Source organism: Psittacula echo, assembly GCF_963264785.1.
Source record: "Psittacula echo genome assembly, chromosome: 17".
Lineage (NCBI taxonomy): Eukaryota > Metazoa > Chordata > Aves > Psittaciformes > Psittacidae > Psittacula > Psittacula echo.
The window spans coordinates 1,243,901-1,256,397 of NC_137753.1; the positions used below are offsets into that span (position 1 = coordinate 1,243,901).

Below are 12,497 nucleotides of genomic sequence, written 5' to 3' on the forward strand. Positions count from 1 at the left end.
CAGGCTCACTGCAGGGGTACATTCATGGGGCATGACATGGGTGAGAGTCAGTGAACTGATAGTCGTGGCTGGAGTTATGGTAAAGCTGCTCTGGCCATAGCCAGTGTCAGGGGAAATGTATTATTGCATCACGAGGCACTGTGAGGTGATGGGGTGTTAGAAACAGCCCGTTGTGCAGGCCTGAGAAGGCTTCTCTAGCTATGAGTGCACCAGCCTGTAAAAGGGGAATGGACAAACAGAGTTCTGTGAAGAATGTTTGACCCCAGCATTTTGGATGTCCCGGCTGTAATCTTTGACAATGGGTCTGGGCTGTTCAAAGCAGGTATCGCAGGGGACAGTGGCCCAAGGTCTGTTTTTACAGCAATTGTTGGGCGCTCTAAAGTCAAAGCTACAATGCTGGGAGCTGGGCAGAAAGAATGTTACATTGGAGAAGAAGCTCAGTCCAAACGGGGGGTCCTGTCTTTGAATTATCCGATTGACCATGGCATAGTTACGTCCTGGGATGATATGGAAAGGATCTGGAGACACGTGTATGAGTATGAGCTGAGCATCAAGCCCTGTGAAAGGCCGGTGCTGCTGACTGAAGCCCCCCTCAATCCTCTGCAGAACAGGGAAAAAATGACAGAGATCATGTTTGAAAGCTTCATGGTACCAGCCATGTACGTTGCAGTCCAGGCGACCCTGGCGCTCTATGCGTCGGCCCGTGTCACTGGGATAGTCATGGACAGCGGGGATGGTGTCACCCACACTGTCCCCATATATGAAGGATACTGTTTACCCCATGCTATCTCCAGGCTGGACATTGCTGGCCGGGATATCACCGAATACTTTATGAAGCTGCTTTTGGAAAGTGGACACAGTTTCGTTAGCACGGCTGAAAGGGAGATTGTCAGAGATATCAAAGAGAAGTTGTGCTATGTAGCTTTAGACCCCGTCCAAGAGATGAAAGCAAAGCCAGAAGAAATCATGAGGGAGTACAGACTGCCTGACAACAATATCATCCAGATAGGCAATCAGCTCTTCCGTGCACCAGAGACCCTTTTCATGCCTGCAAACATTGGAGTGGAAGCTCCTGGCGTGCACAAAATGATCTTCAACAGCGTCATGACATGCGACATCGATGTGCGCAGGAGTCTTTATGGCAATATCCTCCTCTCAGGTGGATCCACACTCTTCCCTGGCCTGGAGGAACGGATCCTGAAGGAGATGAAGCTGCAAGTGCCTTCTGGCATGTTTGTGAGGATCATCGCGCCCCCTGAGAGGAAATACTGCGTGTGGATTGGGGCCTCCATCCTCACCTGCCTGACATCGTTCCGACAAATGTGGGTCACTGTGAACGATTACAGGGATTTTGGGGCTGCTGTCATCCACCACAAGCACTTTTAAGGAGACCATCAAGTGAAGGGCTTGCTACAGCGACCCATGAGCAAGGAGCCCTGCTGAGAGCTGACTGACCTGAAAGGTGCTACAGCCATTTGTGTGTTCACTGTCTGCCGCACCATGTGTGGAAATCAAACATTAAAAGCTTAAGCAATAAGGATCTTAGTGTTTATCATCCCCCTTCCCCTGGGCAGAGGTTACAGGTGCACACGTATCGCAGGGATGCAGTTACTCCCTAACGGACTCACAGCCTGCCTTGGAGTCACGTGGGGAGTAGCATACCTCCTCTGCTGGGAGATCTTCCCTCTGAGGTCTTCGAGGTACCTGGGGTTTCTGTTCTAAAACTGGCTCTCACGTTATTTTTTACCTCATTGAAAATGTTTCCTTTAGAAACCCAGCAAAACCCCAAACAGAATCCAAATATAAATCAATGCAAATGCAATTACTGTAACCGGCCCTCCTCTGTGCCTGGGGGTCTGAAAAAAATCCATTGATTCTCTGCTGTAATTTGTCTGGGAAGCAGGAACACCCAGTTTCATACTAAGTACTAGCCCTGAATCAAAATGCTCCCCAAAGGAAGTGGTGTTGCCAGTGTAGCTACAGTGATTGTGAGCTCGGTGGGGTGGTACCTCTAGGGTGAGGGATCTAGAATGTTCTCTGCCAGCAGCCACTGCCCAGGACAGCACCTATCCTGCACAGGACACCCGACTGATGGCAGAGAGCCGTGTGGTGATTTTTGACATAGGATCTGGGCAGTGTAAGGCTGGTCTGTCGGGGGAACAGGTTCCCCGCTCGGTTATTTCCACTGTTGTGGGGTACCCCAAATTCAAACCTGTCATGTTTGGGGTGAGTCATAAGGACTGCTATATTGGGGAGGAAGCCCAGTTCAAAAGGGGCATTTTGTCTTTTACTTACCCAATGGAAAATGGATTGGTTACGTCCTGGGACGACATGGAGAAGATTTGGAGGTACCTGTACAAACAAGAGCTCAAACTGAAGCCAAATGAGATGCCGGTGCTGCTGACCGAGGCCCCTCTCAACCCTTTGTCCCATCGAGAGAAAATGGCTGAGATGATGTTCGAGTGCCTCCAAGTGCCTGCCCTGTTCGTGACCCTGACAGCACTGATGGCCCTGTACGCCTCTGCCCGCACCACCGGACTGGTGCTGGACAGTGGCGATGGCGTCACCGTCACTGTCCCTGTCTACGAAGGCCATTACCTGCTCCATAGCACCACCAGGCTGGATTTTGCAGGCAGAGGTGTAACCAAATACCTAACAAGGCTCCTCTTGGAGACTGGGAACTCCTTCGTAAGCACAGCAGAGAGAGAGATTGTCAGGGATATTAAGGAGAAGCTGTGCTATGTTGCGTTAGATCCCAGCCAGAAGATGCATGCGGAGCCTGCAAAACTCCTGCGCAGGTACATTCTCCCTGACGGAAGGGCTGTCGAGGCAGGAGACCAACTATTCCGAGCTCCCGAAGCGCTTTTTGTGCCTGCGGAGGCAGAAATCACAGGGCCAGGGATTGGGGTGATGGTCCTCCAGAGCTTCTCCAAGTGCCACAGCGACATCCAGCCCAGCATCCAGAGGAACGTGCTGTTGTCGGGTGGATCGACTCTTTTCCAAGGCTTCAAGGAGAGGCTTCAGAAGGAGCTCCAGGCAGGAGTTCCCAGCACAGCTTGTGTCAAGATCATTTCACCACAAGATCGGGTGTATTCCGTGTGGATTGGTGCTTCCATCCTTGCCAGCTTAAGAGCATTTAGGAACATGTGGGTTACCAAGGAAGACTATTACGAGGTTGGACCCACAGTACTCCAGAGAAAATGCTTCTGAACATTCAAGGAGCATCCATCCAGGGTTTGGTTTTGAGTGCCAATCTGAACTGCTGGACAGCAGTTAATAAATCAGTACAAAAATAATTGATTTATAGTAAGTGATTTTATAGCTTACTAAAGAAAGGTCTCCTGTGCATTGGGTGGGAAAAAGAGGCCTTGTTCAGAGCATTTTTGCTATCCAAAAATGTTGGGGTTTAGTTCTAGAAACGTGTTGATCCCTGCTAGAGCTGCAAACACTTTGTCAGACTTTTAAACACTTGACAACAAGCCACCTCCATCCCTTGCCTGTGGGGCTGGCTCCTTGCCATGCACCATAAACATCCAGGGAGTGCAAAGAGACCTCTGATGGAGAAATAGAGGGCTCGGGGGTATTGCTGACCCTTCACCATTGCGCTGGAGATCTCCTGTAGCAGCCCTGGAGGAGTAGAGGGGCCTCAACTTCTACATTTGGGTTTGCTCATGAGGTGAAGATGAGTTCTATGATTCTCTACGTGGATCTGGCTGTTAAAGCAGAGCTCTTGGACCTAGAAGCTCTGTGCTATTACTGGCCATGTGATTTTCTATGTCACGTCACATGTAACATCATCCATCTGTGAGGTTCCCCTAATATTCTAGCATAAGGACTATGTGAGACTACTTACGTAACTTAGTCTAATATTAATTAAAATTAGTAAGTTAATCAGGGAGCCCAAGGTGAAAGGTATCTATTTGAGTTTATCCGTAGGGGACTTCTGAATGAACATTTTGATGTCAGACATCTAAGGTGGAGGCATTGGTCCCTACCTGACACTGGTTCTTTTAGGGAGAAGCTGAGTATCTTAAGAGAAAGAGTTATTCCTCTACCTCATCACTGGGAGCCAGGGAGAGTGACAGTCCTGCAAATGTTTGCTTGAATTACTAAGCAAATCTGCATTGCTGGGCTCAGTGTTTATAAATAACTACACCAAATAAGCTTAACTGTCATAAATATCATGGCTGAGGGACTTGGTTTCCAAAGGGACCTATGGAATTGATAACAAAGGTGTGAATTTTCAGCACTGAAACTTGCACTCAAAGAAACTGCTTGAAAATGGTGCATTTACAGAGATCATCTTTATCCACACCTGCAAATACCTGCACTGCATCCAGGCAGGGAATAGAAATCTCATCATTTGTGAAACTGATTAGCACTATGATTGATTCATTGTTGAATATCATTGTGTATTGTTGGATTTGTCCAAGACTAACATGAAAACAGGGAAAAGAGCTGCAATCTCTCTTGTTAATTCAGTACAGCGTCTGCCTATTTTCATTCAGCTCCGGAGATGAATCTTCAAACTCATTGATGCCCTCTGCTGCCTTGGGACTGATCAGTCCTCTGTCACCTCCTCTCGCTGCCCTTTGAGGAATCACAACACACTCTTCCTTCTCTACATAACATTTACAAGGGAGGCACATCTCCCTCCCTGTTCAGTTGTCCACCGAGCCCTGGAGCACTTCCTCAGCAAGGCAAATGGAAAAATAAAATGGGTTGAAAGACGTGGATACAGAGGACATAGGGAGCAGGGGATGGTTTGTGGGTGACCACACTGAGACCCACCTACCCTCCTTTTCCCAATGGCCAGAGTGAAAGCATAAAGCAAAGAGCCTCGAGAAAAGCCCGCAGCTTTCTTGCTCTACTTGGGCCCTAAGGCTTCAGAAAGTTGAGATATGTATTACCCCATCGAGTTAATGCAAGTGTTCAGAGCACTTTTTGAGCTGTTATGAAATCAGAATCAGCAGTGTTGGATCTTTCCTCTATTAGTGTGTTACCTTTTAGCAGCCTGCTGGAAATGTATAAACAAACGAGGTACAACTGTAGACAGTTTAAATATTTCACAGCTCACTGACTCCCATATGAGGAGGGATTTGCAGTAACTTCAGTGTTTAGACTCCTGCTCCAATAATCTAATGCAAATAACAATGCAAAAGCCAGAGTGCTGGAAAGCAGAGGGGACCTGAGTGAACACTGCAACTTGGGGGTGGTGTCAGGGAGAAGGAAGGAGAAGCAAAGGGCAGGATAACTCTGCAAACCCGGATGCAGAGACAAAACGTGTTCGGAGAGTGACACCTAGCAGAGCTCTCTGTGTGCTTTAATGAGATCTCACCCTTGCAGAACAAGATACTGCCTGATGTACTCCAGGATGGGTTCAGTGATACAAAACTTGTTTTACATCAAGGGACCTGGTCCAGCTCCTCCCAGATGAAAATCATTCAACAACCCATTATTAAAGGTATGTAACACCCACAGTGCTGGTTTGGCCTGGCTGTTCCCATTTACCTCTTAGGCATGACTTTGCTCAAGGACACACAAGAAGATAGCAGAAGTTGGCACATGTTCCATTACTCTAGACTTTAATCAGCCTCTTCAATCTCTTGGTCACCTTGTATTTCTGTCGCTGCACAGGGAGCTGGAAATTCATTACTCCATTTGTATTTCATTTTTGCTTTGGAGAGGTCTGAGGTCTTCATCATTTGGGACCTTATTCCCTTGGCCTTCATGCCATGGAATATGAATTGCAGGAATCTTTCACCTGATGTGTTTTCCCCTATGCTCTGCCTGTCCTGTGGATACAGAGCATTTAAACTGTAAATGCCTGGAATCTTTCTAGCCTCAGGAAAGCAACACTTGTTTGGTGAATACAGGACTGGCTGCAGGGCCTGAGTTAATCCCTGGATTTACCAGTGGTTAGTTCTGGAATGAAAACTCTTGTGCCTCCCCCAACCCCAGCCTACCTGCTGATGGGGTGAGTTGAGGAGTAGAAAAGGCCTTAAGTCAGTATAAGCACTGCTCAGGGATAATGGAAGCATCCATGTGTTTTCAGCACAAATCCAATTCACAGCCCCATACCAGCTATGAAAAAAATTAACTCTATCCCAGCCAAAACCAGCACTTCCTGGTAATTTCATTCCTCCATCCCCAAGTCTCATTTAAGTTTCAATCCAGCAGCAGCTCTTTATTTTCTGTTAAATGTCAGACAATTCGTCATTTGCACTTTGCCCATTCCCTGTGAATTTCAGGGTTTTATTGGTATGCAGTCATGTCAGCCTGCGACAATGCACACTGATTACCCAAAACAATGTGCTTCTTGTCACCCTGCCCATTTTTGGTTGCAGGCTCTCAAGAACTGTACAAGAGCTCTTGCTTTCTCCCTCTCCTCCTTGTTATCATGTGCACAATAAAAAGGCTGGGTTCAAATATACACTTGGCAAATAATTATTATCTTTATTATTCAGATCTCCTGGCCCCTGCCCTCATCCTGCTGAGCTGTGTGAGCACTCTTGCTGCAGAAGGTGCCCTCACCCCTGCTTTGCAGATCACAGGTCTCCAGGGGGGTGGTGATGGGCAGCTTGTTCTGAAATTAGCTGGATGGAGAGTGCCAAGTGCATCTTTGCAGCAGGGCATGGGGGAAGGCAGGGAAATGAGCTCCTTTGTTTCCCCAGGCGCGGCGATGCTCGGGACATGGCACACAGAGGCCTCACCATACAGAAGTGCTGCACTTGTGGTCTTGCCATGCCAGGCTCTGCAAGCAAGGTCAGACCCAAACTGCCCAGGTAAATGAGGCATTTTTTACCCATCCATGGTCAGAATGAAGTGATGCCAGCAGGTCAGTGCATGCGTTTGGCCACTGACAAAGCCAAGAGCTGCTTGATGAGCATGGTGGCTGTCAAAGGTGCTCATTAATGTGGCTGTACAGAGCAGAAGTCATCTCAAAGACACAGAGAACCAACCTGGAATGCCTAAGAATCATAGAATGGTTTGGGTTGGAAGGGACCTTAAAGATCATCTAGCTCCAACCCCGTGCCATGGACAGGGACACCTTCCACTTGTAGGTGTAAGTCTGAGAGCCTGCTGAAGGCAGCCTGCAGAGGTGGGTGAGAAAACAAGCTCTGTGGACATTCAGAAGTAGCCAGAAAGGGTAACGGTGCTACCAAAGGCAAATACCAGCCCTGCAGGTGGGTGTGGGCAGCTCCATCAGCTCATTGACTGAGCAATGGGCAGGCACACCTCCATTTCTTCAGCTTTGGAACCATCCAGGTGAGTACCTGAATGTGAGGGGTTTGATGTGAAGGAGGTAAGAACATTCCAGAGCTTTTTGCAGCAGAGATGGTATAAGGTGTAACTCTGTAGTCATTATCCACATGCCCCCAGGAACATGTGCACCCACACACACACACTGATTTTATTAAGCCATTCCATGCAAGTATTTTATATATGTATATATATTTTTTTTATTTGGAAAACTTCAGAGTGCTTTTTTTCACACACAGTAAAGTTGGCTTTGCTGAGATTCATTAGTCCCCTTTCCCCCTGTGTGTAAATGGATCTCTCTCAGTTATGCAATGCAAGGGTACACAACCATGAAAAGTGCAGAGGCAGCCAAAACCAGCATTGTTCTGAACTCGGACATGTAAAATATTCATATTCAATAATAAAAAAAACAGAAAAAACCCTCCCTTAATAAAAAATTCACAGCGTAAAATATGCATTGTTGTTCCCTCCCCAGGGCTGCAGCGGTTCCACACCAACACGTTACATGGGGCTTCGCTGCCTTGTTTTACTCAATTAATTCAAAACCAATTCACTTACAGACATCCCAATATTAGGTGCCTAAATTGATTCTGATTTCTCTAAGGGCAGTGTATCTATGACTACAGTAATAGCTGGTAGAAGCTGTGACTGTTCAAAGCATCCAACCTGTAGGTCCTGTTCCTGACGGTGTGTCTGTAAGCCCAAATGCTGTGCTGGACATGGACACATAGAAGAGCTCTGTGCAAGCAGGAGAGCTCTTTTAGCATGATGCTTGGACCACTTGGTACCCCTAGTTCTTGAATGAGCAAATGAGCTGAGCATTAACGTGGCTGAGCAGCCTTCATAGAAGAGGGAGCACACTTTAGTGTCTGCTCTGCACCCTGCAGAGCAACCTGTGGAGCTTTGCACACAGAGCAGGAGAAAAGAAAGAATCTCCTCACTGTTTTAGCAAAGGGAAACAGAGGCAGGTGGAAATAACCACTGGCTCATGCTGTCCTCCTTTGTATTTTTCAGGACCATGCGATGGGAATGTGCTGAGCAGCATGGATCTAGCTGGGAAAGTCATCTGAGCAGAGGATGCTGCTTGCAGGCCCCAGGAATGGCTGCAGGTTTGCAACCCCACCCGCCGCAGTCATCTTGGATTCTGTTTATTGTGAAGGCTCAGCCACATCTTCTCTATCCCAAAGTCCAGAATATCTGCCTTAATTTATCTGGCCTTGCAGCCTTTGAGGATTCACTGCTTGGTTTTGTAATGAGTCTCTCACTGAGGATAGAGAGGGGAATTTGATGGCGTCAGAAAACACGACTCTCCCTGTGCTTCTCACGACATGTTGGATCCCTGGTAGTATCAGAGCTCCAGACTAAGCAAGGAACCACTGGAGAGCCACTTAGCCCTTGTAATGCAGATGAGCTGAGAAGATTTGGAAAGATTCAGCTCTTTGGATCCTTCGCTATCCTGACAAATCCAAAGGGAAATACGTGCACTGCCAAAGTTGTTTCTATGGGTCATTCCTGAATTGCTACAGAAAACAGTATTTCTCAGAACAACACAGAAGAACTATTAAACAGTGCTGGTGGTCTGATGACATCCCTACAGTACTGTCTTTCAGCCAGAGTAATATGGATTTCCTAGAAGCACGTGCCCCCAGAGGAAGAAGTCATGGACTTTCAAGGTATCCCAGACAATAGTCCAGATGCTGATTTCAGCTTCGCCATTTTAAACCCGCTGTATTCAGTGGATTGACTTTGAAAGTGGGGTTTTTTTACTGATGGGAGATTTATGAGGGGAGGAATGGATCTCTGCATCCTCAGAGTACCTGGATAACCTCCAGCTTGCCCTCTTGGAGGTTTTGTTTCCTGATCTATCACAGGCAAGTCACCAGGACATGGATTCATCCCATCTAACCATTTACAGCTAAAGCAAGTAACTTTAAACAACAGTTAAAATAAACAGTGGAGAGAAAGACTTCACCTACCTACGGGCTGCTGGGCTTTTATCACTCTCCTTTTACTGAAGAGAAGATCTTTTGGGACTATGTTCCTAATTTAGTTGTCTTCTTTATGCTTATCAGTGAAACTGAATCTGGGCCTTTGTCTTCCTGAGCATCAGTTCCAATTCTGTGAAACTTAAAGACATTTAGAGTATTTTTATTAGGTATTATTTTTGTCATTAGAAAGTCGTGTGTGAAGGCTGCAAGAAGTGAACAACCAAAAATGTTCCTAGGATATTTAAAAGCAGGAATAGGTCAAGTCAAAGGTACCAACTTCCAGGTGCTCCACTTTGCCTGATCAAATACTCAGAGATGTTCAGCCATTTCTACTGTCAGTTTATGTTTACCGAGAGGCATCCATATCATAAGTGACTAAATGTGTGAGGATTTTCTTTCAGAAGCCAGAGAAGGGATTAAACCCAACAATAATCCATGAAATTACTTCCGATTTTTTTTCTCCTTGAATGTCCTAAGGAATTCCCCAACTCTCAACCTGTTCCAATTGGCACCACCATGCACTTGAGCTCTAATATCAGTGGAGTTTGTAATGTTTCCAACTTTTCTGGTGAGGGATTACATGGAACCGAACCATTTCTTTCCATGGGGGATTACATAGCCACTTTTGTTTCTAATATTCCAGTCCACGAGTGAGGAACTTTTTCTTGGTTACCTGTTTCTTCTTTATCTATGAGAGTTAGTGCCATTGAGAGTATCTACGCATAAGTCCAGTTCATGAATTTCATTCCTAATCATTTCATCCCTGATTAAATAGCCTGTCCTGAGTCCAGTCTTTATGTTTTGGCTGAATGCTCTTCGACTACTAATTTAACATAAATGATGTGACCCAGTGTTCCCCATTGTAGTGACTGAAATGTACCTGCATGGTAAATGGGCTAAAAGCTCACCTTAAGAACCGTCAGCAGCTTATGAAAATGACTCCTATTTGAGGTAAAATTGCTACTGATTTGCAAGAGTCTGGATCAAATGTATAGTCTCAAATGTTGGGTTATTTCTGTGCAAGTACCAGAGTGTGCTTTGGGGATAGTTTTGGCAGCAGTTTTAGGTCAGGAAAGTAGGAAATGAACTGGAAAATGTGAAGACTACAGCAAACAAGAAAATCCTGGAAGGAGCACACGCTGTAGATCCACCCTGGCCATTAATAATATGGAAAGATTTCATTAGGAAGAGAGGGAAGAGAAAAAGAAAGAATGTACAAGGAGGCAGTGTCAGCATCAGCACACACAGGACGTCCTCACTGCTCAGACTTACAGACAGGGTTTTGCAATGCACTCCTGCCCGTAGAGACAACAGCCACTGTGTTAAAAGCTGCACTTCTGAGGCAGGTGATGAGCCCCAAGCACTGAGACACGTGGCAAGTGGCTTCTGATGCAGTTCTGCTGGGGACAGTGTGGAGATGAGGGTGCGCAAGTGAGATGCTTTAAATGCAAACCATGGAATTAAAGAATCCCAGACTGGTTTGGGTTGGAAGGGACCCTGGATACCATCCAGTTCCAACCCCCTGCCACGAGCAGGCATCTCCTCTTTGCACCAGTGCGTGGGGAGTAAAGCAAATAATGTTACATTGCAGGTACTGTGCCCATCCAGAAAGTCATTTGTTCTGATGGAGAGGCACCGTCTGCCCCAGCCTGAAGAGCGCCTGGCAGGGGGAGCAGCCCCCCAAGAGACACTGCTTTATTTAAGGGGGTTGCAAGGGGGCATCACCTTCACACCAGCCCCTTCCACAGCCTCCACAGTGGGACACTGTGGAAGGAGCAAACCCTTTGGAAGCACCGTCTCTGCAGGTGGGTGCTGGGACCTGAACCCATCACCCCACGGATCCAGGGACAGACCGCCGTGCTTGTGTCCTGCTCTGCTGCTGTCTGCTCCCACAGGGCCCAGGGAAATACACAGAGCCCAGCAAATTGTGTTGTAAAAAGGGAAATAAAGTTCTGTCCCCTTTCACCTCTCTGTAGCATGTACCTGCCACCTCATCAGTGCCACCTCCCTCCTGTGTAGGGCCCTTCAAAGGTTCCCTGGTAGCCAGAAAGCATCAAGTACATCAAACGCTTCTGTTCACTGTAACCTATAAGCAGTGTGCTGAACTCAGTGTATTTTTGTCTGGGAAATTGTTTTGTTCTTCCCTGTGACACACTCAAGGTGACTGTGCTTTTGTGTCAGTTCTAGGCAAAGTGCATTGAAACTCCTGCCACAGCAAAACAGAGCAGAGCAATTTCAAATCCCTGGGTTTGCCAAAAGTTTTTGCACCGTTATGTCACATCCTATACATCAGAGTTTGCTGGGAAAGACTTGGGTTGGGGTTTTTTTCACTGTTCCTGCTCTCTTCTGAAAACAGAAATATCAGCAGGTCGGTTGACCCAAGTTATGTTTTATGTGTTTCCACAGAATGCATGAAGAAGTTCAGTCTTTATGAAACATGCAGTTACTGCAAATAGAAGAGTTAAGCAGTGGAAATGTAACGAGTGTTAAATGTAGACCCTTTGGGATGCTTTACAGCTAATTCACCTGTAAGACAAGATCTGCCCTATGTTCACCAGTGCTGCCATAGTTGCATCTTCCAAAGAACTGTAAGCATATGGGGAGCAGTTTGTGGGTGTAACTTGTATGACACAAGATGAGCTTTACACATCACTGGGAGTTATTAATGGACCACCTAAAATTAATTCATTTCCTGTCTTCAGATTCGGTGAGCTGAGCTGTTTCAATGCACATTCCTAGAACACAATAGGAATCTATCCAGTTAGTCAGTATCCTTGGAGAACATCCACGGCAACGATTTCACCTCCTGCCTCTTGAGCACTGGCACATCCATGAAGGAATTCACTCTATTGCAAAGGTCCAATCCCTTGTATTTGCTGCGCAGCTCACAAGGAAGCAGAGAGGAGCAGCTGTGTTGTACCACACTCATTGCTTTCTGCCATCACCTGAGTGCCCTGATGCTAGACCCCACCCAGACCCAGCCCTGATGAGCTAAATTGAATCCTGCTGGTGGCACTCACCTTAATTAGAGCACCTTGGTCAAATCCCTGATTCTATGTAGGCACCTCTGTGCTCCTTCCAGAAGGTTCAGGCTCTGGCCAGAGGAAGGTTTGCTGCATGTGGAGTTCTCTCTACTGATTCGGGAGCCAGGAGGTTCCTTGTCTTCTTTAAGGTCAGTCTTAGGTTCTTCAGCTATCTTGAGGTAGTGAATTGAAGGTTGGTTTGCAATTAGAGCTGCAGTAGCAA

At 46.7% G+C, this 12,497-nt stretch overlaps 1 protein-coding gene and 1 pseudogene across 2 annotated transcripts; both read left to right on the forward strand.

Annotated features, from left to right (window-relative positions):
- Positions 1–252: 252 nt before the first annotated feature.
- Positions 253–1,386, forward strand: LOC308228078 (actin-1-like; the record flags this gene model as incomplete). Its single annotated transcript, XM_080631183.1, has 1 exon — positions 253–1,386. The coding sequence occupies one exon, from the start codon at positions 253–255 to the stop codon at positions 1,384–1,386; it is 1,134 nt and encodes a 377-aa protein (XP_080487309.1).
- Positions 1,387–2,091: 705 nt separating this feature from the next.
- Positions 2,092–3,210, forward strand: LOC308228250 (actin-1 pseudogene; annotated as a pseudogene). The gene has a single exon. The product of its transcript is annotated as an actin-1 pseudogene (transcript).
- Positions 3,211–12,497: the final 9,287 nt, after the last annotated feature.